The 27,053-nt window shown below is 40.0% G+C and overlaps 1 protein-coding gene across 2 annotated transcripts; it reads right to left on the bottom strand.

The window, feature by feature from the left end:
- Positions 1-548: 548 nt before the first annotated feature.
- ide (insulin-degrading enzyme) lies at positions 549-26,913 on the bottom strand. 2 transcript variants are annotated; one of them, XM_063492137.1, is made up of 25 exons: positions 26,788-26,913; positions 24,816-25,000; positions 24,030-24,237; positions 22,917-23,086; positions 22,004-22,126; positions 20,737-20,849; positions 20,389-20,551; positions 20,021-20,113; positions 19,790-19,881; positions 19,483-19,563; positions 18,522-18,625; positions 17,560-17,662; positions 16,113-16,235; positions 15,634-15,716; positions 14,673-14,817; positions 12,709-12,819; positions 12,500-12,620; positions 11,204-11,295; positions 8,884-8,995; positions 6,172-6,339; positions 5,662-5,934; positions 5,281-5,342; positions 3,512-3,584; positions 3,348-3,415; positions 549-2,619 (listed from the first exon to the last, which is right to left on the bottom strand). In XM_063492137.1, the coding sequence occupies exons 1-25, from the start codon at positions 26,871-26,873 to the stop codon at positions 2,524-2,526; spliced, it is 3,048 nt and encodes a 1,015-aa protein (XP_063348207.1). In that variant the 5' UTR covers positions 26,874-26,913; the 3' UTR covers positions 549-2,523. The 2 variants fall into 2 exon arrangements, with proteins under 2 accessions (XP_063348207.1, XP_063348208.1); XM_063492138.1 differs by having other exon boundaries at positions 26,774-26,901.
- Between the last annotated feature and the right edge of the window lie 140 nt (positions 26,914-27,053).

The raw sequence follows: 27,053 nt of genomic DNA, 5'->3' as shown, positions 1-27,053 counted from the left end.
TTGATGAGCAGGATAAAACCCTGGTACCTAAGTCATCATCTCCAATTTTCAAAATCCATCACAGTGCTCCTGTTTCAGTTAAATACTGTGAGGTAATGTTCAAGTTTAGCCACAATTTCTGGCAAATGTATTGAAATGTTGAGATATTAGGACGGATGAATATTGAGTTTTGTAATTTGAGTGAACCGACCAAAACAGTTTGGTTTATAAGACGTGAAGCCTAATGTATCAAACTCCTTTGTTCATGTGTAAATAACGTGGCTTTGAATTAACAAGTTATTGCTGAGATGAGAATCTGAGTGTGAGAGCCTGTTTAACACACTGTATAACCAACCACCTGGAATATTTAACCTGCACATGTCAAATTCAGATCTCAGGTGTTCTGAGATCTGCAGACTAAACCTTTCCCATCAGATCTCTCTGCCAAGAGGCTGAACTGCACACGATGCCTCTAACTTTAGACTTCTACAGTATGAGCTCTGTGAATAAATGTATTTTCCAAATGTTGACGTGCACGTGTTGAGACTGGAAAAGTGCGACAGACGAGCTTCCATTCAGCTGTTTATTAATTAGAAACACACAAGAAACATAAAAAGACCAAACTCAGCACTCTTCACCTGCCCATGACCCCCACCAGCCAATCACAGTCGTTCTGAGTTGCTAAATACATCCAGAAATTAAAAATTTGATTTTCTAAATGAAAACCACTCACTAGGTACTTCACGTCAAACAGTGGACGGCCCGCCCAAGCCTGATATGTAACATTGGTTTCATCTAGAACGCTGTGTGAAAACTGCTTTATCACCAGCTCTCCCGAGACGCTGTGGAGCTACATGCTGTGTAAGTAATAGACTAAGGCATGCTTCTGCTGCTGGTTCTTTGGGTTTTCACCACAAGGTAATATAGTGCCTTTTAAAGCAGTAGAAGTTGATAATGATGAGGACTTGTTTGAAATTAAAAAAAATGAAATAGTTTGGATCCGATTGAGACAGTAAAATGCCAGGAAATATTTATGAAACTTTTGAAAAAGCAGGACTATTCATGAACTCTACCTGAGAGCAGATATGTTAGGGGAATGGGAAAACATAAATTAAGATTTGTGGCTCCACCAGCAGTAGTTTTTACACTGTGAAACTGGTTAGCACCAAGAGAGCAGGTCACGTTAGCACTGCACCATGCAGGGCCAACAAAGCAATCAGGCTGGAGGTGGGTCCTCTCTGGGGTTTAGGCCCACGCTGTTTCCTCTGCACGGCACTGAGTTTATTGCTTAGTGAGGGAAGTGCATATATTTCGGTAAAAGGATCCAGACTGGAGCGTTTTACCAAACTCTCGCCTTCAGACATCAATATGAAATGTTTTCTTGTTTTTAGAGAAAAAGTTCGAGCTGCTTTGTTTGACATCTATGCTTTAAGAGCTAATGCTCACCCAGAATTATGCTGGGGACAGGATAGATCCTCCAGGATTGTGCCTCAAATCAGACCAGGATACAAACTAATCTGAAAGGCAGCAGCTGCAGAAAGTCTCTCACGCAGAGTGAACGGATCCTGACGACCTCCCCAAAGCTTTAACAGAGAAACAAAATGTCTCTACAGCCGTTACTTTTCAGTTTTCAGAAACCGATCACACTGTAAATTGAATAACATACTAATGTAGATGACAGACTAAATGTTTTTATTGTAATTACTAATAAAATTGAATAATAATAATAAAAAAAACCAGCATGGACATACCCCTGAGATGTCTGAGTGACATACTACTGTGAAATGCATTAAAAAAAGAAGAAATGTACGGGCATGGTTTAGTGGTTAGCAATTTAAAAACAGCTCCTCATAGGATCCCAATATTTTAGCAGTTTACAGGCAAACACGTTAAAATTCAGAAATTTGACTTAAAAGATTTCATTTGCCCGAGTGCATCTTCTGGGATTTCTCCCCCCAGGAGAGCTGTGGTTCCTCTCAGAGAGTTACAAACACACCAGTCCAAACAAATAAAAGCAAAGACCTTCATGGAGCTACTGTCTTTAACCTCAACAGCTCATCACAATAAACCCGCAATCCATCCTCAAAGCAGGATGTCTCTGAATAATCCAAATAAAAAGCCTCCTACTGTGAAGCTTCTGCAGTACACTTGAACTCATTAAAGGGTCCTGGCCCTCAGCTTTTTTTTTTTTTTGTTTTGTCGTTTTGCTTCTTTTTCGTCTACAGCAGCCTACACAGTGCTGTGAAGCGTGAGCTTACGTCTCCTATTAGAGACGTTACATGAGGTGATTCTGGTGTTACCTCTATAATTATCACAGCTACGTCAACAACTTTGTGATTCTTTTGTTTCCTCTTTGAGTGGCTCCTCCCTGCTACACGTGCACACACCCGCATTCAACATGCATCCACGCAAACAAACACACACTCATGCAGGCTCCGTCAGATGAAGGTCTTCCTAGTGGCAGGAGGAGGTGAAGTGGTTAGATGTGAAACAGAGCAGGGCCGCCCTCCGTGCCTCCCTGCTGTGTCGACCTGCCGGCCTCGCTCACAGTTTGGCTGCCATGAAGTTGATGTGAGGTTTGACCAGGGGGAACAGAGGCAGACTCCTCTTGAACTCCGTCATGTCCTGAATCACTGTGGGCTGCAAGAAAGATCAGATCAAAGGGAGGCTGAAAAACGACCCCCTCCATAAACTCCAGAAATAGTCCAGAAACAAACAAATGCTGTTCTCTTTCTAAATGACATGTTATAAGTTTGGAGCCTAAAAGCAGGCTCTGACAAAGTATTAGACACTACAGAACACAATGAACACTGTCATCAACAAATGGAGAAAAGGAAAAACTGATCAAAAGAAGCTGCCAAGAGGCCTCCAGGACATTAAAGAAGCTGCCTGAATGTCTTCACTGAACATGGCCAGTTCTACCCTTCAGTTATTGGTTAACAGAAACAGATGAGATGTATTGGGATGTCCTGGTTATTGCCACCTTTTCACATTTAACCTCCTAAGACCCGAACTCTTTCATGGCATGCATTTTTAATTTCTCTTTGCTATTTGGACATATTGGGACTTGATGTAAAAACAAAGAATTACCAGATTTTTTTTTTAACCCAATTTTTGTTTCTGAGAAAAATTAGATCCACATATGAGGACATTTGTTTTATATTTCAATAGAACAGTGGTAGTATAATGTCCTCATAAGTGCATATCAGGCCCTTGTAGAGCAAAATTTTGTATTTTGGTCTAGACAACACAAAATGTGATGTCCACATATGTGGACGCCAGGTCCTAGGAGGTTAAGCTGTGCATTTATAGTAATGTTTGGGGAATCTGTCAGGTTAACAAATAAAAATAAAAACTTTGATCCTTACCTGTGGCAGGGAAGGAGCAGGAGCCAGGTTGACATCATTCTGAGCAGGGAACTCTCCCACTACTGGACCTGATGTACACACAGACAGGTCAGACTGTCAGTGAGCAACCTCAGTGGGTGTCTAAATGAAGCCCATGTTATCATCCTGTGTCTACAGATACTCACAGGAGTCCATCTCCCTGGACAGCACGTGCACCGACACTTTGTGTCTCTTTGGGGCTTCGACCGTCAGTCGCTCCTGGATAGACAGACAGACAGGTGAGGATGATACATGGAGGTTGTCAGGGAACATCATCACCAGAAACTATTCCCTCCATTAATGGAATAACTCATCACCTTTGGGAAAGAGCTTTGCTACCACAGAAAAGAAACCCAGCACAGACAGGATGGCTGTGTGTGTTTCCCCACTGAGTGTGTGATCAGTTGTGACAGCCCTGTGGAGATTTAGCTACACAGTCGGGCTTCATCTGAGACTCTGGATGGAGGATTATATTAGACTGAACATTTGGCTCATCTGCAGTCAGACGGCGTCAACTGTGGCAACCAGAAATTAAATAATAAAAAAAAAGAAAAAGAAAAGACGCAGCTTGTGCGATTAGCTGATATGACATTAGAAATGCATTAGGTTTATTCTGCATGGGGGCTGTAATGGTTTCTGCAGGGCTCCGATAATGCCAATTCTTTCTGGGGCCAGGTGTCCTTGGGCTCTTTATCCCCCCGAAACAAGCCGGCTGGCTGTCATTATTGCCGCTGATATGCTGTGAGCGTCCTGTGTCAGTGTCACCTCCACAGCTATGAATAGAAGCAGGAGGCTGGATGAGATGAAAGCTAGGAGGGCAGAATGAATGCAGCGGATCTGTGTATGTGTGGACACACAAACAGAGTAGGTGGTGCTGAATAAAGTCCTTTTTCCCCCATTAGTACCTTCTCGGATCAGCTTGATGCAACTCAGCTCGACTCGTTTTCCATTACAATCGAGTACCACCTAATGTGTGTGGGGTCATTATTAGCAACGCAACCGAACATCCCGTGACGTCACGTATGTGACACGAACGCTACAACAGAGGTGGACCTGGAGGCGATGTTATACCTGCTGCTAGGTCTGTGGCTTTCTGTCAGACATGGGGACCACAGTGTTGTTTCTGTGTAGCCATTTCTCTTATGCCAGGTTTCAGAAATGGTAAATATGATTTTCGTACAGGAGACACTCGTGACTCATCGAGTGATGCCACTGACTACCCAATCGATGACATGCAGTCTATTGACGTCACATTTTCAGATCACCTCTGATGGCTATGAACTCTGGTTGAAAAGGTACTAAAAAAGTACCTAGTACCAGGTACTACCACCTAATGGAATACCCTCAAAACATGTCGAGCCGAGTCAACCTGAGTAGATACTAATGGAGTTTTGTCTGACGTATATTCTTTCAGCAGTGCAAAATGTGGGGGCGAGGATATGTGACCTTTGAAAATAAAGATGCTGATGAAAAACTGTAGTTCTTTGAGTGGCCAAACTCCCACAGAGTCCCATACTAAAAGCCTCTAACTTCACAGCATTAAAAAGCATGTTGAGAACATCTGTAAGTTCAGTGAAGTCTTTTCATAATGTATCCTTTGAAACTTCATCAGGCTTACAGCGAGGGGCGTGGCCACTTTGACAGGTATGTTGACCAGGGAGCTGCAGGTAGCAGCTGAGTAAATGAACTGAACCTCATCTAGTGCACAAATTGATCCTGCTTAACGAACCTGCCAGTGTCTAAACTATGATTAGGAGTTGCTACAGTTACCCTAAAAAAAAAAGAAGCTACAAACAGTTTTGTCTCAAACAGATGTCAGACTGAGCAATCCAGCATGAGACACAAGGACATGTCTCATGCTGTTAAAAGTCTTCCAAGGAAGAGGCATCATGAGACATAAAGCTATACTACTTACTCTGTAAAACTCCATTACGTTTTCTTTTGTCAACGTCTTCAGATACGCCACTTCAATGTTGTCTGCAAAACAGCAGGAAAAACAGAAGTAAATTAATTAAATTAAAAAAATAAATAAATAGAAAAGAAAGAAAAAGACAATAGTTCCAGTTTACAATGCTTAAGAGATGGACTCAAGAGTGAATCCATGATTAAATAAGGTAGGCTATTTTAATTATCCTTTTATATATGATTAAAGGAAGAAACCTCTGGCTGAACCAGGCCCAGGGAGGGGCAGCCATTTCCCACAACTGGGCGGATGGCTGTCTTTGTGGCCTGCAAACTAAACTAAACATAATTAAGAGTTATCAGAGAGGTGAACTGGACTGCTGGGAGGCCTCACCTCTATCAAAATTGTACTGCTGAGAGATGATCTCTCCCCAGTATTTAGCACACTCAGCAGACAGCTTCTTCGGTTTGTCCAGGCGGCGGATGGCCAGGGCTTGGATGTGTTTCTGGAAGGCTTCCTCGCTCATTTCCTCCACAGCTTTCTCCATAGTACACAGGAAGGCTTCCACTCGGCTCTCCAGGTAGTGGGGCGCCTTCTCTGACTGGATGATGAAACGCAGCCCTTGCACTCCATTAGCCCGCCGTGGCCCGCTAAAGACAATGTAGCCTTTTAGGGGATTAAGAGAGGAAGTAGGTAAGAGCTCCAGACTGCTGTAAACACTGTTCCAGAAAGGTTTTTGTAAACCATTCCACTATGGACCAACTAGATGCATGAATAATATAAATAATAATAATAAATAATAAACTTGATAAAGCTGACACTGTCTGTATAAACTTGAAATGGTCTGGAAAAAGGTACCCACGTTCTGTGTCATGCCCTATCATGTGTGTTTTGCAGCCTCACCCAGCTGTTCTTTGGTTCTCAGTGTGTTGAAGCAGGGCTCAGAGATGATCTGACAGAACAGCTCCAGCAGCATGTTGTCGTGGGTGGTCTGCATGTCTGTTTGGTAGTAGATTTCGATGCCACAATTGTTGTGTACCTCATTCCTTTGCTGGTAAACATACCAGCCACCTGAGAGGAACACAAGAATATACATTTATGCTGTAATCATGGAAGACAAATCATATACACGCTATGAAAAGATGACCACAAACAAACATCACCAAAAAATCCCCGCAAAGCAAAATAACTGGACCGCCTTCATTCATGTGCCGATAAAAACCATTTCATTTTATGGGGAAAACAGAATGACACTTCACATCAATGTATTTTATTAGTTTTTTGTTTTTTTTTTTAAATTCATTTTTCATCTTTAACCCCATCTACTCACCTTGTTTTTGTACTTAATCAGTTATATGCAATATCAAACAGACTACAGAACAGGAAACAGAAAGCCTAGATGTAAAAATATGAGCACCTGCAATTCTTCTGGCTTTGCTTCCTGGTCTTTGAAGGTTCAACAGGGCCTCACTGAGATACGCTAAGAACTAAACTTGGCATGTGAGTGAGCAAAACCATCTGAAGTCATTTAAAGCACAATCCTTTTCATTAACCCAAAATCCACTGACTCATGAACTCTGATAAGCTTAGAAATGAATTTCACCAGCTGTGCTGTACAACTTAATACAATCCATCCCTGCACACTTAATCAGGTCTTTCAGTGCCGCATTAGAAACTTGCACAAGCAATTCCTACAAAAAGCACATGAGCTGTTTCATTGTAGTTTTACAGCTGAACTTCAGCACATTGCTTGAGCCATAGATAAGTAGTGTACAGTAAAACCAGCAAAGTTCAGACAGAGGACAGAGAACACTTTCCAATAAGACACAAAACAGCCCGCTGAATGCCAACAGCATCAGTTCCGGTTTGTTTAAATCCTCAGTAATCAAGTCTGCTCTGAATGGAGGATGAGTGCAGGCTGGGTAATGCAGGTGTCTTTATGCACATGCTGACTGAGCACTCTGGACACCAAGCTCACATTGTTCTCAACATGTCAAAAGTTCCACACACACTGAAGCAAGCAATAGCTCAACACTGCTGTCGGACACATGCTTTGAATAATCAAAGTACTAATGTGATTAGGGATGGGTATTGATAAGATTTTCACGATTCCGATTCCATTTTCGATTCTGTTTAACGATTCGATTCTTTATCGATTCTCTTATCGATTCTTTTTTTTAAAAAAAGGAGAACACTAAGGTCGATTAGCTTAGAACTTTGTTTTATATCTTCTCTTTGAACAAGATAGAAATTTAGGAGTAACATGGCCTTACAAACCCAACAGTGAGATCTTAAGAGATCCACAGCCTACGGCTCTTCAATGGGGTGTCACAGGGTCCCCAGGAAAAAAAAATTGTAAATGTAAAACAATAAAATAAATATTCTTCTGTAGCGATAACAAAGTATAACATAAATTATTCTGTAGCATATTACACAAGAATATCCAGTAATGTCCCTGCCTACAATTAAACACATTCACTTACCGAAAATCGGGGGCATCTGCTGTGGCAAATGGGTGCAAGCCTTTTACCACAAACTTAGTCACTGCTCGGTGACATTCGTCTATCCTGGCCTGAAAGGAGACGCTACCGGTAGACTGCAGCGAGAACTGCCAGCATCTGAGCCAGCCAGACTCTGTCTCTCTCATCATGGTCACCTAAATGCAGCGCACAGTAATGGCAGGTTTTGTAATAAGGCAGATCGCGCTAACATAATATGCACTGTTAGTTGATTATTTACCTGCGGCATTAACGGGAGAGGACGTGCAAACGTTACCGCTGCTGCTGGGTTGAGATTCACGAGTCCGGAGCGGAATTAAAAACACGACATTCATTTAAGGTCATCGCGTGTTTTGTGAGCAAATGCTTTTGCATATTCGTAGTGTTTCCTCCCTTAAATGAAATATCTACTTTGCAAGTATTGCAAGTTGCCCTGTTGCCATCCGTTCTCGTAAAGTATAGCCAAACTTTTGAGCGTCTGAAGCGCCGTGTTTCCTGCCAGGTAAATGACGCACCGCAACGTGGTGACGTCATTCGGGGCGACTGGAATCGATAAGGGAATAGTTTGCAAAAATGGCAAACAATTCCAAGGAATTGAAACAGTGGGAACCGGTTCTCAACAAGAACCGGGTTTCGATACCCATCCCTAAATGTGATGTGTGAAAATGTGAGTTTCTCATTGTAGATTTTGTTAAGTCACAGGGAAACCGTTGATAATTTTCTGTATAATTCACAGCTCTGCTTTTCGCCTTCACATCATTCAGCTTTCCTAATGTGATCTGAAAGGCAGTGCAGGTTTGCCTGTGTGTGTTCATTGTCTGAGCTGCTGACAGTAAGGTGTGTATGTATTGTAGCCAATGACGTCCATTTCCACTCAGTGACCATTATGTTCCTTTGAGGTAAATGTGGGATGCTGAATTTAATCAGGTCTTTTTTCGACAAACACACGATGGCGTCACTGATGACGAGGGCGAGAGCATTGGACAAGAACCCATCTGCGTGGTCGCCGTGGAGACAGTCATGACTGGCAGATGAAGATTTACAGAGCTTAACCTGTGTGTGTCTGTGCGTGTGTGTCTGTGTTTGTGTGTGTGGTTTGGAGGAGTAGAGGACCTACCGTCTGGAACCTGCACCTCTCTGTAGCGAATCAGCTGGCTCGGGAGGAGAGGCTTTGTGTGAGCATGCTCAATGAGCGTGTCCTCCACCATTTGCATCATGCCAAGAGCAGACTAGAGGAGTGACAGATGGAAATGAAATTCAAACATTTCAGTCCACAAACTCTTGAATAACACCAGCTGAACTCTCAGAAAAACATCTGCTAGAGATTCAAGAATTTTACATTTATCGTACCTACCAACATTTACTACATTACTCAAAATAACCAGCAGGTTCTTTTTAGGAGCACCTGTATAGTCAACTGTGATAGAAGTTACTCTCAATATGCGTGGTAAGCATCTTGACATTGCACTGATATACAGTGTAGACATTTTGCCACCATAAATTAATTAATTTCCTTAAAAAATTAAACATTGTATATTTTATAACATTAATTGTGATACATTCAATAAAACTGGGTTGTTGCACTTTAAAAAAAATCAAAGCTTTTTAAGATCTAAACAAAGAAAGATTTATGCAATTTCTACATGAGAACAATGTATGCTGTACATGTTTTAGCTTTTCCATAAGTAAAGGACTCAGATTCAGAAAACACCGTCTTGCAAAGTATGTGAGTTCAAACGTATAGAAGAGAACCCATACCACCTCAGTCTTTAGTGTATCCAAGTGAAATGCTTAATGATTACTTAACTGATATAATCCCATTACCAGCATTACACAATGGTAACACACAAGCTATAGCTATCTCTATCTATCTATCTATCTATATAGAGAGATATATATCGCTCTATATATATATATATATATCTCTCTCTCTCTATATCTATATATCTATCTATCTATCTATCTATCTATCTATCTATCTATCTATCTATATATATATATATATATATATATATATATATATATATATATATATATCTACATCTATCTATATATCTATAGATATAGATATATCTATGTATGTAAGGGGTGCAACAACACACAAAATTCACGGTTCGGTTCGATACTTTGGTGTCACGGTTCGATATTTTTTCGATAAAAAAAAAAGTTCATTCCTTTTTAATTTGTCATTTATTAAAATTATAAATATATATTTTAACTCAAAAGTACAGTTTCTAAATTTAATGTTGCTGAAACAACAAAGCAATAAAAAATAAATCTATCTGATCGAGAAATCCCTCATCTTTGGAAAAAGAGTTTATTACAGAGAAATGGCTCTTTCCAAAATAAAAGCTATACTATACGCTTCTTCTGGGCTATATTCTCAGCAGCATATTAAACATATCAGGTCCCCATAAGGAGAATCATGTGCTAACGGCTGTCTAAATGACTCGGGTAAAGTTTGTAGCATGCGTGCTTGTTGTTTTTGTCTGCTTCCACTTGTCTTTGCACTAGGATGATGTCGGAGTAAATGTGCAGTCATATTCGTTGTATTCCCACTAGTGCTGTCAGCGTTAATCTCGTTGAAATGACGTTAACGCCACAACACGGCAAATCTCCGTTAACGAGCTGCCGCGGATCGCCCCGTGCGTGGGGCTGGACTGCGTCAACACGTTAACAAGCTAACTGTGCTAAAGCACTAGTTCCCACCAATTGAGCATTGCGTAGCACATCCGACATACTGTTTTACTTTTGTCCATGACACGCTTACCATCAGGGTCATGCTTCACATGAAGACCAAACGCCAGATCTGAATGAGGGTGGGGGAGGTTCAGTTTCGGGTAGCGTTGAGGCAGTTGCCATGTTGCAACGAGCTTAGCTTCTGTCTTGCTAGCTTGCGCTGCGCTCAGTGGATATGCACTCACAGTGCAGCCTAGGCGGGCGGAGTAGTCGAACGCAGATCCACTGAGCGCTCAACACAGACAGCACCGTCAGAAGAAAAGTTGATAAAATAAATAAAAAATTTTGTATTGTTCATACATATGCATACCGAACCGAAAGCACTGTATCGAACGGTTCAATATCGATACAAGTATTGTTGCACCCCTAATAAAAATAAATATATATATATATATTTTATTTTATTTTTTTCCCCCAGCCTGTCTATATGGCTTCTTTACTACCTGGATTCCCAACTATCATAAAACCTCAGACTACAAACCTTCTCACATAAACCCCTCAGTTAGTTCATCTTCTGCTGTTAGAGAAGCTGGTCATTATTAGAATTTGATGATCACAAAAGGGATCATTCCTTCATTTTATGAGTGTTATTCTCCGTCGAGCAGGTTGAAGTGCAGCTGGTTCACAGGATCTTATGAGACAATAAATCTCTGAGATATGGATAAATAAGTAGTAATAAGTAGTGACTCCAAACAAACCTCCTTGGTGATGTTGCCATGAAGAAGGGCTTCAATATGTAACCGTGACAACAGCTGAGGTATGAAGGCCTTAAGGCGTGGGAGAGTTACATCTGTAATACAGATCACAGGCAAAAGCAATCAATCAAAGAGTAATTTTCCAAGGCTGGTAACAGACTGATTCAAAGAATAACTGTTGAGTGTGGCAATTTCATCGGGCAGTCTTCCTGCCATGAACAAAGCAGCACGTCATACTGCAGTAGTAAAAATAATACCTAAAGATTGAGTTAGATGTGCATAAAAGTTTAAATTTAAGTCATGACACTCAGCGTCTCAGAGACCACAGACAGAGGAGGACAGCGGGCTAAAGGGACTGATAACAAAAACGAGCTGTGCTAATTGGAGGCCCAGGTGACTGAGCTCCAGGTCCCTACCCAGCAGGTTAATTGAGTCTCGTGTGAATCTGAGGATACTCTGAGTAAGCTCCGTGGTTAAAAATATAACAAGCTACCCGCAGGCTCCAGACTGGCACTGTGCACTGCTAGGGAAGCAACTGCTAGAGGACAGCTTCAGCATTTAAACGAGAATTTAAGGAGAAAAACTGAAAAGAAGAAAAGACCCAAGGTGAGAGGAGAGGCCTCTACTGTATGCAGAAACCTGAAAACTTCAGTGATAGCTGCAGTGAAAAATGTAAAACTATGTTATTTAACCTTTACAGTGTCTGGGTTAAATTTGACCCGTTCTGAGATTTGACTACAGTAAAAATACAATGCATGTCATCTTTTTATCCTGAATTTTGATAAATAGCTACCGAAATATACAAAAATAAACAAATTTTATCTGCAATCTACAAATTTTGTTTTAGGCTGCAGGTCAATTTGATTGCTTTACTGGGTTTAGTCCACACGCTTCAAGTACTTCATTTACTTCACAATCATGGCCAATTTAGAGTCACCACTTTACCAAAAATGCATGTCTTTGGACTGTGGGAAGAAGTCAGGGAGCACAGGGAAAACATGCTAACTCCACACAGAAAGGAATTGGAACCTTCTTCCCAGGAACCTTCTCCCTGCGAGGGGGTAGCGCCAACTACTGCACCACCCTGGCACCTGAACTGACCTTTCAGTGAGTGTGGAAAATGCCTGTGGAAGTTCCACACATGCTTGGTTTTCTACCACTCCAAAAAATAAGTTGTTTTTTTTAAATGTAAGAAATGCTCTGTATTCTGTGTTTCAATTAACTCTGTTTGGTCCACAGATGAAAAAGCAGCTAGTAAGCATACCTGCTGAGACAGAAGAGAAACATTAAGAGTCTCACCATCTAGAGCCTCTCTGAGCTCATCTTTGGTCCAAGCGACCTCGGTCATTAGAAGACGGAGGTAGTACATAGCATGCTGGTGAGGCTGCTCAGCTCTGAAGTTATTCAAAGACCTCATGTACTGCAGAAAGAAAGAAGGCAGAATCAGATCACCATTAAAACTGAGACTGGAAGCTAAACTATTACTGATTCAGTGAGTCTGAACTTACAGCTTCCTTGATGATGTCAAAGCGCTTCTCGTCTATCTCAAAAGTGGCCATCTTCTCGATGATCTTCTTCAGCAGGATGTGCTGTTTGTCACTGTAGCCTTTAACAGACAGCTGCAGCACACAGTGACAGGAGACAGGCGGCACATCATCAACAAACAAAAGGATACAGGATAAGCTTTTTAGCATAACAGTTAACATTTGTTGTTATTGAAGGTTTTGCATTCATTTGCTACCATGAATACATGAATGTGGTCTCCATTTAATTCAATCGTGGGCTGGCCAAACTATTGTGAAGAAAATCTTTCCAGATTAGACCGACTCCTCATGGTGAACAATAATCTGAATCTCTAGAGACTCAAAAGCAAAAAGAATGCCAATGTTCTGCCTGAGTTCACTGCACGTGCTTGGGCATAAACTAATTTTTCTGCATTACGCACACCTAATGGCCCTTCATGATTCAGCATAACCTCCCAGGGCTTCGCTGTCACTTTCATCCCACAGCTCGCCTCACCTTGTGGCCAAGCCCCTGCAGTGACACCTGTTAAAAGTAATCTCTCCAAACATCGTTAACCTTGACAAACGGCCAGCATCCACACTAATACTGCTGACTCAGATCAATTACTTGCAGCCCATCACACAGCTACACAGCCCTCTGTAAGGACACACCACAGTCATGAATTCACAGGTGAGAAGGGAGCTAATGAATGCAGGTTAGTTGGTCATTATGACAGCTGAAGAGTTGTTAGAAGTCAGCAGGTTTTAAAGAACAGTGGAGAGACAACACCACAGCAAACCAGATTGATTCAGGCCATTACTTTGATGTACAACATTAAATCTCACACATACGCACACGAGCAAATTGCTCATTCATAAATCAAGGAAACAGAAAAACACCTGATTTTGTGATACACTCCTAATGATGTTAAACCTCCTAGATAAACCTGCACAGATCTTTAAATTTAATGCCGCGTTCCACATACCTCAGAACAAAGGAGTGATGTCACTCCCAGTTTTGTTATTTGCAGGCAAATGCATATCAGACTGAACAAGCAGGATTTCACACAATCAAGAGTGTAGAAACCACAACTGCCAAGTTATTTTCACTCTGTTAAAGCCTCAAAGTGCAGCCTTCACTGGCACCCCATCTTCCCTCCAGACTTCAAACGGCTTACTTACGAGGATGGCATTCATCCCTGAGGCTACACCATACACCAGCCCAGCCAGGCGGGCTGCATATGTATACTCTTTTAAATCATCCTTCAGTAACCTGAGCAACAAGTAGGTCATGTTGCAGTGCAGGGGGTCTGCGTAAAGGTAGCGACTAATGGAAGGAAAAAAAGAAAGAAATGAAACAAATAAATATGTTTGTTGGGAATCAAGTGTTGCCCAACACTACATAAAAACACATATGAGAAGAATGATAATGAAGAGTATGTATATGCAGCCACATGACCGGCTTTCTGTTCTGCACTGACTGACAAAAACTTTTTTTTTATGCAAGAATAGTGGCTGACTTTCAAACCTGATGCCTTAATTACAGGTGTGTGTTTAACCCCAGCACACCTAAAAGATGATTTAATATGGAGAGAATAAAAGCCCTCACAGGTAGGCATGGTGTTTTATCAGGAGGTTGATGAGCAGTGATAAAAGAGGGAGTTGTAAATAAAACAGATACTATGCCAGCTGGGTACAGGTTAGAAGGTGATGTAAAACACACGCAGGTTCAAAATCTCTACAAAACCGTCTCAAATGATCAAGCATGTCAAACAATAACAAACAATTAACTTTTAATATACGGCAGTTTCCTGTTATTTTAACTTTCAGTCTGGCCACAGACGCGGTCAGATTGGAAGGTTAACGTCAGCTATTGACCCAGGCCTGCCTGAGCCACTGTAGCCCAGTTTGAGGATAATAAAGGGAAGGCGGCATGAGGTCGGAGATGGGGAGGGATTGTGAATACTTACATACATCCCATAGACGGTATTTTGGAGGTCATAGTTCAAGCCAGCTAGCTCGGCTGCATATGCATACTCGTTGAGGGAGTCCTTGAGGAGCTCCAGGTATAAATATGCCATGTTACAATGCAATGGGTCCACGTACGCAAACGGGCTGTAGAGAAAATGTCACACAAAGCATACAAATAAAGCTGCACGAGCTGATGCAAACTGCAACTGCTGTGTAGCATGTTTCACAATTTATGAACATATAATTAATTGTAGCTATCAGAAGTGTAACAGTGGAATTACTTACAGACTAATACTGTCTAATTGCAGTCCCACCTAGAAGGGTTTGGCAGTGTTTGTCAAGAAGCTGATCCAAGTTAATCCAAACGATCCTATATTACACTGTAGCTAATTCCAGAAGCATTTAATCCTACTAAATTAAATCAACACTGAACAAGGGAACAGCCACCTACCTTGAATAAAGAAGACAACCAGTAGAATGGTGTGTCCATTTGTGTGGAGTTACACATGGCACTCATTTAACTTTGTTGCTTTTAACATACTGACCTGTGACCATCCACAGTCAAACCTGGACTTATTTTCCAGAAGATCTGCATTTTAAGTGTAACCAATATGAGATCTACTCTGCGGTACAGTAGTAAAAGCTACTTTTAGCTGCTCCCTTGTCACAAGGGGTCACCAAAGTAGGTAACTTTGGCAATTTTACATCTGACACAACTTCGGAGAAAATGTGTGTCTCCTTATCATATTGGGAAACCTGATGACACTAATAAATGAATATTTTGATATTTATTTTTGCACTATGTTATCTGATTACTTTAAAACTTATTATGCACTGTTGTAGCAGCAGTACATTTACTATTTCTCATTATTGAGGTAATCTTAAGAGACACAATTTACTTGGTAAGAATTTGTGTCCACGCTCCAGCTGCAGAACAAATCCTCTGTATTTACTACTCACCTGAAGAACTCAAAGTTCAGGCAAGCCTTGGGGAGGAAGAATTTGTCATCCTGCTTGAACCACACCTTGCTCATAGCAGTGTCCTGGAAGAAATGAACACCAAACTTAATTTCATATTCATGGAAAGTCTTAACAAAGTAAAGCATTGAAATGCAAGCAGGAGGTAAACTGTACAAGCAGACGACGCTCCTTTAATCACAGAAATCTAACAGTGTTACTTTGATAGGTCTCTTAGCAACAAACAACAAAGGCCATACTAACTTTTATTCAGTTGTTCCTACAGAGATGGAAAATGTAAGCTTTAATTAGCTGCTTAGTTCCTCTGATCCTGACATAACAATAACACAACTAATGCTTGATGTCTAAATCACAATACCACATTTCCAAGAAGAAGCAGGTAAGCAGGGACCGTCCAGTGCAGTCAGACAATGAAAAGTGACAACACTTTGATGATGGAGCTGTGCAGAGAAAACACTTGCCTTGATTAAAGTGGGAACTGACGGAGAGTCTTTCTCAAGAGGGTAGATCTCGAAGTTGGTAGGGATGAACTCATTTTTCATTGGCAATTTGAATTTGCCGTTGAGGTCTGCATTTGCCCATTTCTACAACAAAAAAAGATAAACAATCAGCAAGCAGGGGCCCGTTCTTCGTACCTCGCTAAGTAAGTTAGCCGGATTTGAATGTTGACGATTTCGCGTGATCTTGGATCGTTCGGTTCTCCGAAGCTCATCTGGGACTTGCTGTCATAGCAACAGATCCGTAAGCGTAAACCTGCTCGGGAGCAGGTTTACTTTATGTAAACAGGATTAGATCGCGGCCACTCAGGTATGTCCGCTGCAGTTATATGAAAGCAACAGCGATATTTCTCCACTGTTTTTCCATAAATAAATATTATCAATGTAACTAAAGATAATGCAGTATTTGATTCTTTTATTGATGTCATACAGATACATACAGGTCATTTCCTAAAAAAAGGAAATGTACTATTAATCATTCTATTCCATGTATTTGATTATTTCAGATGTAATTCATATTTTAGAGTAGTAATAGTAAATTACTTCGTGTAATCAAGATGAGAGACCACGGCTATAAAAGCGAAGGTGGATTTGGGAAGTCTGTCGCAGCCATGTCCTGTCCGTTTGTACGCGAGCAACCCATTGCGGAAGGTGCAAGATTGATAAGGAGAGTTTTCAGAATTCAGCGTATATTGCGGGATAGACAGGATCCTTTAGCTCAGCGCGACAGTGTGCTCATAGAGAGATATCGATTTTCCCGTGAGGGTATTATTTACAAACAAACAGATTATTTCAGGGTCTCTTTTCAAGAGACTAAAAGCAATATACGTGATAAATATTACCATTCTGTAGAATATTCTTATATTTCACTTTTACTTGTTCCCATGTTCTAGTGGGTCCTGTTGTGGCTCTAATGTGAAAGAGGATATAATGTAATATAATAAATTACTTACGAGTTTAATTTGTCAGCAACTTTCTGCCAGCCCTCTCTCCTTGCTTTTGCAGCCTTTGCAGTGTTCCCTTGCGTTTTAATTAAACTCCGAAACTCCTGAAATCCCTCAATCAAGAGTTCTTGCGCTGCTGCCGTAAAATACTGAGCGCGCTCCTTCGACATCTTCGCCGACCAATCACAGGGTTGCCGATCAATGTTTCTACTATCGATGCGTAGCCCCTTTTAAGCCACCCAGTGATCTCACATTACTTCATCCAGCTATACTAATCGTCAACAACAGGTGTGTTCGGAGAACCGGATTAGCGAGCTCAAAGTTGGCGCGATGATTTGATCTTGGATGTGTCATTTGATCTTGGATGTAGTAAGCGAGGTACGAAGAACGGGCGCCAGAGCCTTATATAACTGATGTAGCGGTTATATGCTGATTACACAGCAGAAAAACTGGACACAATCATTCACCTTGATGGTCTCCTCAGAGATGGCCTCCTGTTTGTACTGCGTGCCGTACCACTCTTCTGTCATGTCTGTTTGTCCTTCAAATGATTTTGACACCACTGCAACTCTGGAAAAGTAAGAAGACAACAGGTCACATTATAGATCTATACAGAAAGCCCTCTGTGCACAGAGTACTTAGTGCCTGTTTGCTGCACAAGATGTGAGTGCTTTTCCATTTCGATCATGTTTCAGGTGGTGCACAGCCATTGACACATCGTTTGGCTGGAGCTGTCAGACCATCAGAGTGCGGGTTTCACCTAAGTTTGAACATTTATCCCATCAGTATGTTTTAGTTAAACAAAGTTGAAGGACTCAGTGTAAAAGGAAATGGTGTTTCTCTGTAAGTTCTCTTGCAGCTGGAATGAGATGGATAAATAAGGAAGCATTCGTTCATGAATTTAAAGCAGTTTTGGCAAAAGCCCAGAGTTAAATGGCCACTTCAGTAAAGGAAGAGACTGGCATGCAAACTGTCAGGGTCAGCCAATGACTGCATGCTGTCGTCTCCTTAATACGCATTAAGGAATGGGCCGGTTACAAGTCTGGACTTTGCTTGGCACAGCAGCTGCAACCCAGAAAATGAATTAAAGCTACACCAGGCCCACTTTTATTTCAGTCCAGTTATCCAAGTGGGACTGCAGCTGTAAAGTTTAGCTTAAAGTTTATCACACCATGTGCCCACATCTTCCTCTGAGAGGTTATACACTCAGATTAAAGTAAAAGAAGCAAACAGAAATTTGCCCAACAAGTTCACTGCTGCAGAAATGATCTAATCAGCAGGTTATTTTTCGCTTGATAAACACAAAACTCACAGTCTTCTTTTAAAACTGTTGTTATTGCCTCAATCTACTTCTAGTTTTGTGCAGTTTATTACTTGGTAACAGAAAAGGTAAAGTGAGCCTCACTACACATTGCAAAGTCACACTGACCTGACGTGTTCTGGTCTGAGCTTATCCAGCACCATCTCGATCAGATCTGGCCTGAAGTCTTCCAAGAGGTACTCTGCTGCTAGAACTTCTTCGAGAGGGTAGTACTACGACACACAAAGAAAGCTGTTGGCATTGTACTGCTTGAAAACACAAATGTGTAAAAGGCCTCCATAAAGTAAATTCTAAACTTCTACTTAAAAGGACCGACGATGAATCTCATTTACTATTAAAACCTCACTGTGTTTTTGGTAGCACAGTAGATATACAAAGTTGTTACATAATATCTTACAATGACTGCAAGCTCTCAAATGTATGGAGATGTGCATGTATTCCATCTTAAATATGCAAAAGCAACCCCTTGTATTAAAAATAAAATAAATAAAATAAAGGACCGAGGCCCCACTTTGGAGCCATGTGCTTTAGCCCATGGGATCCAGCTGGCCTTTGCCCAAAGAAGCCTACATGGGTCTAAAAGGGATGTAGGGGTTCAGTGCCTTGTTGAACACAATCCCCGGCTTCCATGTACTTGCTTGTGGTACATGAACTGGATATAGTGGGCTCGCCTCAACACATAGCTTGGGCTCTGGAACAAAGCTCCTGGGGAAGGGCTGGACTCTGTTCCACTTTGGAGCTGCACTAGGTGAGAAACAGCGGCAGGGGTGGGTATTTTGCATGCATTTGACCGCATGCCCTTACCCAAGACTCACTGGAGATCTCCTGTCTGACAAGAGAAGGACTCTTTATCTCCCTGGATTAGCAGGAAAAACTGGCTAATGTGAGATAAGTCTTGGGTTCCCTCCTTAGACTGCTGTCCCCAGAACCCAAAAGTAAATTAAACATTTGGTACCTTACTCCACCTGCTGCAACAATCACATAGTGTGCATTTTGATACAAATAAAAACTAGCCTGATTCTGACAAGGCTGCCTGGAAACAATGACTGCAGATAAAAGAGGGACCTACATGTAGTAAACCTGCAATTTTGGAAGTGTAGCCACGGGGACGCTCCTTGTCTTTGAACCTGAAGGCAACATTGTTTAAATCCTATAGAGAGAGACAAAAAGGTTGAAGGTGTAACAGCTGAAATCACCAAACGTACAATGACTACATTCATTTAGCTTATTGATCCAGATCTATTAACTGTGATGCACATAATGGAATCCATATGCTATTCTAATTTCTTTTTTAAAACTAGCTTTTACAGTGAGGAACAGGAAATCCATTTATACTGACTCTTAGAAAGTATCACTGAACTAACAACATAAATCACCTTGCACTCCTCAAACACCCACTCTTGAGGCCCTTCAGTACGTAGTTTCTGGATGTACTGGAACATGTGGAAGATTATGTCCTCAACGTGCACTGCAGTGACACACAGATCATGCCCCAAGATTTAATATTTACATTTCTTTTCCCTACACATACTGGGATTGATCATAATCACATGCAAAACACACAAACTAGGTACAATTCATGTAAAGTAGTGAGATGCATGACTTACAGAGGCCTTCCTCAGTCAAGTCCACATTGATGATGAAGAACATGAATCCTCTGGCTCCCTCTTTCTGACCTCCAACAAGTGTGTTCACCCAGCCTTAGAAAGTAATTATTGTGAAAATTTAGTAAGGTGTTTCTTTCATTTTTATGATAAAAGAAAACTGTTACTGTGAATGTTATTCCAATCACTAAATTAGACGAACACAGGTCTCCTGGTGTTACATTTTATGGTTCAATGATGAAACTTTTTTGGTTATGTCAAAAAAACACATAATTAAGTAACCGTGGAGAAAATCATATATTTTAGGATATGGTTTTACTAAGTGTATCACTTGCTCTAATAATATTTGACACCAGCTTGCAGTCTGCTACCTTTAGATTTCAGCTCAGATAACAAACTTCCGGGTCCTTCGTGACCAATCAGATGTCCCAGATAATGTCCTGGGTTTGATTTGTAGTACTTCTGTAGGTCTGGGATGGGGAAAGTCACATAAAGATTTCTAATGTCTTTGATGGGAACCACTTTGTAGAATTGCTGTAACAGGAAAAAAGAAGAACACCACCAACCAGAAATGTGTTACTAAGGGCTCTTTCATCTGACACTTCAATGACTGTAGTAAACAGAAGAATATGTGATTCCCACAGTAACAGGGGAAAAAATGTTTACAGACATTTTGCAATGCAGTAAAAATGTAAAGGAGTGAAAAGTAAGCAGCTCACTTTAAGGTGTTGCTCCTGGAAGGGGTGTTCAGGAAATTCTGGAACAGGCACGTTTTTGTTTTCCACTTCTCCAAATAATTTAACCACCATGGCCGTCAACTCATCCAGTGATTCTGCCAAAAAAGGGTTTAAAAAAAATAAAAATCACAGATACTGAATTTACAATAAAGTTCCCCCCCTTAAAAAAAATAAAACAAAACCCAAAAACAGTTAATTGGCTAGCTATTAGCATTTCAAGCCTGTAACTTTTAGCTGTCAAACAAACTGGCTCAAGTAAACCTTGCTTGCAGTCTGTATTTTAACACTAAAGCAGATTATAGGCCATTCTTAAAGGCCTATAATGGAATGGAAAACAAATGGCACAAAGAACTGTGTGTATCCTGGTTTGAAATTAGACACTGTTAAGTTTTAAGTTAAAAGTACATTGCTGAACATTTGGCACTTAAAATTTGTATTTTTTTTTTGGTTTTTTTGGGGTTTTTTTTTTTTTTTAAATCTACATGTTCTTTGTCTAAGAGTATTTGAAGTAATAGTTCAGCTTACTAAAATGTATTAGTTTGGATAGGTAATACATTTTAGTAGTGTTTAAGTCTGAAGTCTTAAATATTAAGAACGCTCACTGATTAATACAGCTTAGGACAAGAAAAGAAAAAAAAAAATCTGTATGACACCACACCCACATGACTTATAACACATCTTTACTTCTAATTACTAACTACATGCGTGGGTGAACTGTGGTATGCAGGGTCATGTGTCCTGTATGGACTGGAAGGGTGGTGAGTCTACAAGTCCAGCATTCATTTATTCATTTTAAAGCTTTAATTTCAAGTTATTTTGCAACTTTAGATTACTTACATAAATCTATTAATAAATGAAAATGCATTAATATAGCTTACTTTATACAAAATTAGCTCTTTTTTTTTTTTTTTTTAAGGCATGGCAGCAGCACTTGTCCATGGTACCACTAAGTCAAAAATGTTCGACTACAGGTTTAATGTCCCTAAAAGCCAGTAACTCAAGTCTCTCATCACTTTCACGTTATTCGATGGAACGAGACAGATAAGTTATCTTGAAAGTCTCTCGTTTTTGGCAGTGACACCATGTCACATTATCACAGCTGATTTGAGAAAAACACATCGTTTTGCTCTACAATGAAATGTGAAATACTAGAATTCAGACGACATTCATGCATGACTTGCACATTGTTCAGGTCAGATGATTATTTTGCAACATTTAAACAGCACATGCGTGAGCAATGTCATCTTACCTCTTCCTAACACACACAGTCCCATGAGGTTAGAAGAGTAATATGTAGAGTGGAATTTCAGAAGCTCCTGACGGACATCAACCCCCTCTTTAGATGGTCTGGTCTCTAGTGTCAATTTATTTCCTATAAGAAGAAGAAGAAAAAAAAAAAAGATCAGCAATGTACATATTAATGTAATTAAGAAGAGGCAACACACTCCCGTAGTGAAATTCAGTGAAATTGCATTCCATAACCAATTTCTATATTATAAAATCAACCCCCTAAAACAAGTGCTACAGTCTACATGAAGCACTTCTAAGGCAAATTAAGTGGGGTTTTTTGTTTTTTTAAAAGAGACACCATCAAAGCAGCAGTCAGGAGAAGCTATGTTAGTCTGCTGAGTGCACTGCTTTCAGATACGTCTGATCCTCTCCTGTTCTTAATGTGAATACAGACGGTATAATTCAAGACTGCCATCAGGTGGCTATTTTGAGCTCAGAGCTGCTCTGAGTATACGTCACTCTGATCTGGAATGACTATCAGAAAACTCCTAAACTGCTTTCTCAAAAAACAAACTAAAATTAGTTCATGTTTAAAATAAAAAACCAAAGCCATTAAGAAGTATTTCTGGGCTAAAACAGCCATCTCTTATAATAAGTAGGCTGCATGAATGTAAACCTCATTTAATCAAATATTAGCCAGAGTTAACATAAGCAACTGGATTCTGGTCTAGATTAGTAGTCTAATACAAAATCTAAAACACATCATAACGACCCTATGAAGGGAATTCTTGCTTAAATATTTTGTGCAGGGCAGTTTTGCTCTCCAGACAAAATATTCTGCTATGAAAATTGAAATGCGATGCACTAAGCAGTCATAATGAATGATGTAAAGACATAGTTTTAAAGTGAAGTCTGGCAAGAACAGTCTCTACCTGTTCCAAATTTACTGAAGGGGTGTTTTGGGTTGCCAGTGGCCTTTTCCAACTGAAACAGCCTCCAGGCATCATTCATCAGGTTTTTCTCATGCTCAGAGTCCACAGCGTTCACCTCGCGGTCCTTGCAGCTCTCGTCAAACAATGGGCACAGAAAGAACTGGGCAAACCTACAAAGGTCAGAAGTTGCTGTTATCAAGAAGTACATTTCAGCATGTAGAATAACAACAGAGGTGTGTGATAATACTAATAGATTTCAGATTTTCAGCATTTTCTGGTGTGTACAATCTTGTTTATATTAAATACAGATTATACGTTATGACCATTTGGAAAATGAACAAAAGCTTTGCAAGAGTACAAAGTCAGAGCAACTGCCATGCAAATGAGGAAATGCTAAGCACACTCTAAAATTCATAGTGTGCATCTAAAGATGTACACAGCAACCATTATACTGTAAAAAGTAATCACTGTAGTTCTGTCACATCATAAGGCTGCTTAAAAAAAAAAAATCAACATTATTGCAAAGGAAATGGACCATGAACTTCTTTTAATAGATGTTGTATTCTTAACATACACACTCCAAAATACTCATAATCTTTTACCGTTTACCTCTTAAAAACCTAGAAATGTTGGTTTAATTATGTAACTATAATTTTAAAAGAAAAACCATAATATTCAGATATCTAGTCTGTATATATTTTTAATAAGAATAGGAAAATTAGGCTGACTAACTGAATTATAGGATCCTTTCATTTTCCACAAAGGAATCATCATCAATAATTCAGATCACTCCTCACAGTTCTTTCCTACCACTGAAGTCCAGGTGGCTTGAACGGCACAAGGGAACAATGAGCCAATGTCACCAAAAAAATAAAAATAAAAAAGTTATATATATATATATATATATATATATATATATATATATATATATATATATATATATATATATATATATATATATATATATATATATATATATATATATATATATATATACACACACACACATACATACACACTAGAAATTTAAGACCACTGAGCTTTTAAATGTGTATCATGTATCACTTTGATGTTTCTGCCAAAATTAATACCATCAAATGAACACCAACATACCTATCTAACGCTCCTTGCAAGTGCTCATGGGAAACATCAAAATAATAGTTGGTATGTTCTCCGCTGGTGAAGGCATTGGAGCTGCCTGCGTGCTCACTGAGGAACTGGCTGTACTCGTTCTCCTTGGGGTACTTCTCTGTTCCCAGGAACAGCATGTGTTCACAAAAGTGCGCCAGCCCTGAGATGTTTGGTGGGTCAGACAGAGAACCTGCAAATTGAAAAGAAATTCCCATAGAAATGTAGTTAATGGTGCTGCTTCTCTTTCATCAATGTAACAGTTGTGAATTTTAATGTTTGCCAGGTGAGAAAAACAGATCTGTAACGGCACCAGTACAGGTAGATTTATATACAATGAGATGTACATGACTAAATTCTTTATCATTTTTATTCAACATATAAAAAGAATGTCACAGGAATTTCATAACTTCCTCAGACATTCAAAACAACTATCTAATGCTTAGTCAGTGAGAACTTTAAGCTGTGAGTCACAACAGTTACATGTTATTTGCTTGTGAAAAGCTATAATAGAGAAACCAGATAAGTACATAATGTCATATCTAGTTTGCAAACAGAAATACTAGATAATAGACATCAGAAATACCCATGCAAAGCTTAAAAGACGTCTGGCAACTAATGAGGCAACTCTATGCATGAAAGTATATTGGTCAGCAAGGCACAGTTATATTATGATGTGGGAAAATTGCTCTGCTTTTCCAAATGGTGTGATAGAACATGAAAAAAAATCATGGTCACCTGGCAGGACAAAGAAAATTAAAACCTATTTACCTATGTGGACATCCAAAGCAGCTGAAGATTTGTCTGTGGTCGGGTCACTGATGAGCACTGCCTTCAGGCCATTGATAAACTCCAGGCCCCTGTACTCCCGCTTATCCTCAGGTGAGCGAATAACATCACTAACCACCCTCCTCACAGCCGGGTCGGTCATTCTGACTGACAAGGATGACACCAGCCTGCAAGCAAAGAAAATCAAATGGACACTTACAATTAAAATTTTAATATGTTTTGATCTAACGTGACATAATGGCCAAAGGAGATTTTAGGACTAAAGATGCCTCTAAATGCAAGTGAGCTTAGAAGTCTATATTTGGTATGACCACCTTTATTCTTAAACACACTGTCATGCTAAAAATGAACCAATCAGACACGTTCCAGATAGTACTGCACAGTTTGTTAAATAGGTTAGTAATAATTCATCAGTTTTTACATGATTGCCAACATCACAGTCCCAAACCATGACATAGCCTCCAACATGTTTCACAGATGACTGTAGAAACTCACAGTTGGACCTCTCCCAACCACCTCCATATATACTGCTGACGACTTGAACTGAAATGTTCAAATGTGGATTCATCACTGTGTAAGAATATTTTGTTCTTCCACTGGTTTTAAGTCCTGTTCTTGTGTAATTTTGCATTCTTTAAGAAGTGAAACATGGTGACATCCATTCTTCCACTGAGAACGTTTCTAATGAGAGTGCAGCGACGAGCAGATAGATCATCTGAAGGTCCCAGATGCATCTTTCAAGTACTGACAGGATGTTTTTTTCCCCTATTCCTTAAAGACATGACTTTAAGATACGGTTCATCTGTTGCAGATAAAAGTGACAGGCCTAAAACAGCTTTTAACCAATTTCCTCAAATTGCAGGATACACTGCACAAGATGTTAACATATGTCATACGTTTTCAGCTAATAGCTCTATGGGAATCACCTGGTTAGTGTTAAGTGTCTTAACAAAATTTAAAAACCAACATCAAAAACATTATTGTGAAAATGATAATGCACAAGGGCTAAAACCGACTCAAAAAGCTGCCAGAGTCCAAATAAAAACTTGTGTCAGAAAAATGTAAGAAAGCCTGGAGAACTACTGCTCAAGACCAATAAAAATAAATAAATAAATGAAAGAAAGTCTGGTTCCTTGGAAGCATAAAGAAGTAGAGTGTTTCTAGATAGTTCTGTATATAGAAATTATCTGTCTGAATGAATATTGAAAAAAAGAAAAAGAAAAAAAAAAACACCCATAAGGATTAAAGGGAGCTGTGTTTTAACAGGTGCCATGACTCACGTAGTTTCCACACATCACTCTAAGAGCTGTTAAGCAACACATGGCTCGTTTACTGCAGTTTTACTGAAATATTACATGAAATCTTTAATGATTTTCGGGAACACTGTTTTTGAACAACAAAAAATTAAACGAAACCAGCAACACAGTTTAGATAACCAACTATTATCACTGCCTTGGTGTAATTGCTACTTACGTACAGTAAGCTAAACAGCAATGACAGTTAAAAGACAGCCACGACGTAGATGTGTGGAAACATTAATACATCTCTCTGGTACTGAGCACAACGGGGATTACAGTGTGCTACAGTGACTCAGTAGAGGACATAAATTAATCCATTACGCAGAAAGGAAAGTCGCGCTAGCTTATTTAATGAGGGATAAAAGGTTCAGAAAAGTTACCAAGCAACCATGTGAGAAACGGGATGTCTCGTCTAACTCTCTGACAAACACTTGGTTCCGCAAAGCTGAAAAGTGTATTGTAAGCGATCACGGAAGCTCCGGACACAAATACACAATGAAGGATCAGCTAACATTTCGCTTTAGCTAGTAAGGTTAGCTGGGTCAAAAAAACCGGCTCGAGCCGCTAAGATTAGTTTGGTGTTTAGCCAGCTCGCTGCTCGGCGTAAAAATAACTCTCCTATTTTTCAGTTACAACACTTACCTAAAAGAGCTCACCTAAAAGGTCGGTTAAGACAGAAAACGTAGCCTGCTGACTGAAGATATCTCGTAAACTGGGCCGTTCGGTTAATGCACTTAAACATACTTTGCACCCATGAAAAACAAACCTGGGCTGTTACGGCGCCATCTTTGACTAGACACAAACAATCGATAGAAGAGCAGAGTGCACCTCACAGAGGCAGGTTGTCAAATATTTAATAAATTCTGCCACTGACGCCTTAGACCACGACAGCGTCAGTCGGAAAGCCAAATACTTAAGATTA

This window comes from Pelmatolapia mariae, linkage group LG13 (assembly GCF_036321145.2).
Source record: "Pelmatolapia mariae isolate MD_Pm_ZW linkage group LG13, Pm_UMD_F_2, whole genome shotgun sequence".
Lineage (NCBI taxonomy): Eukaryota > Metazoa > Chordata > Actinopteri > Cichliformes > Cichlidae > Pelmatolapia > Pelmatolapia mariae.
This window is presented reverse-complemented; position numbering and strand designations above follow the sequence as displayed.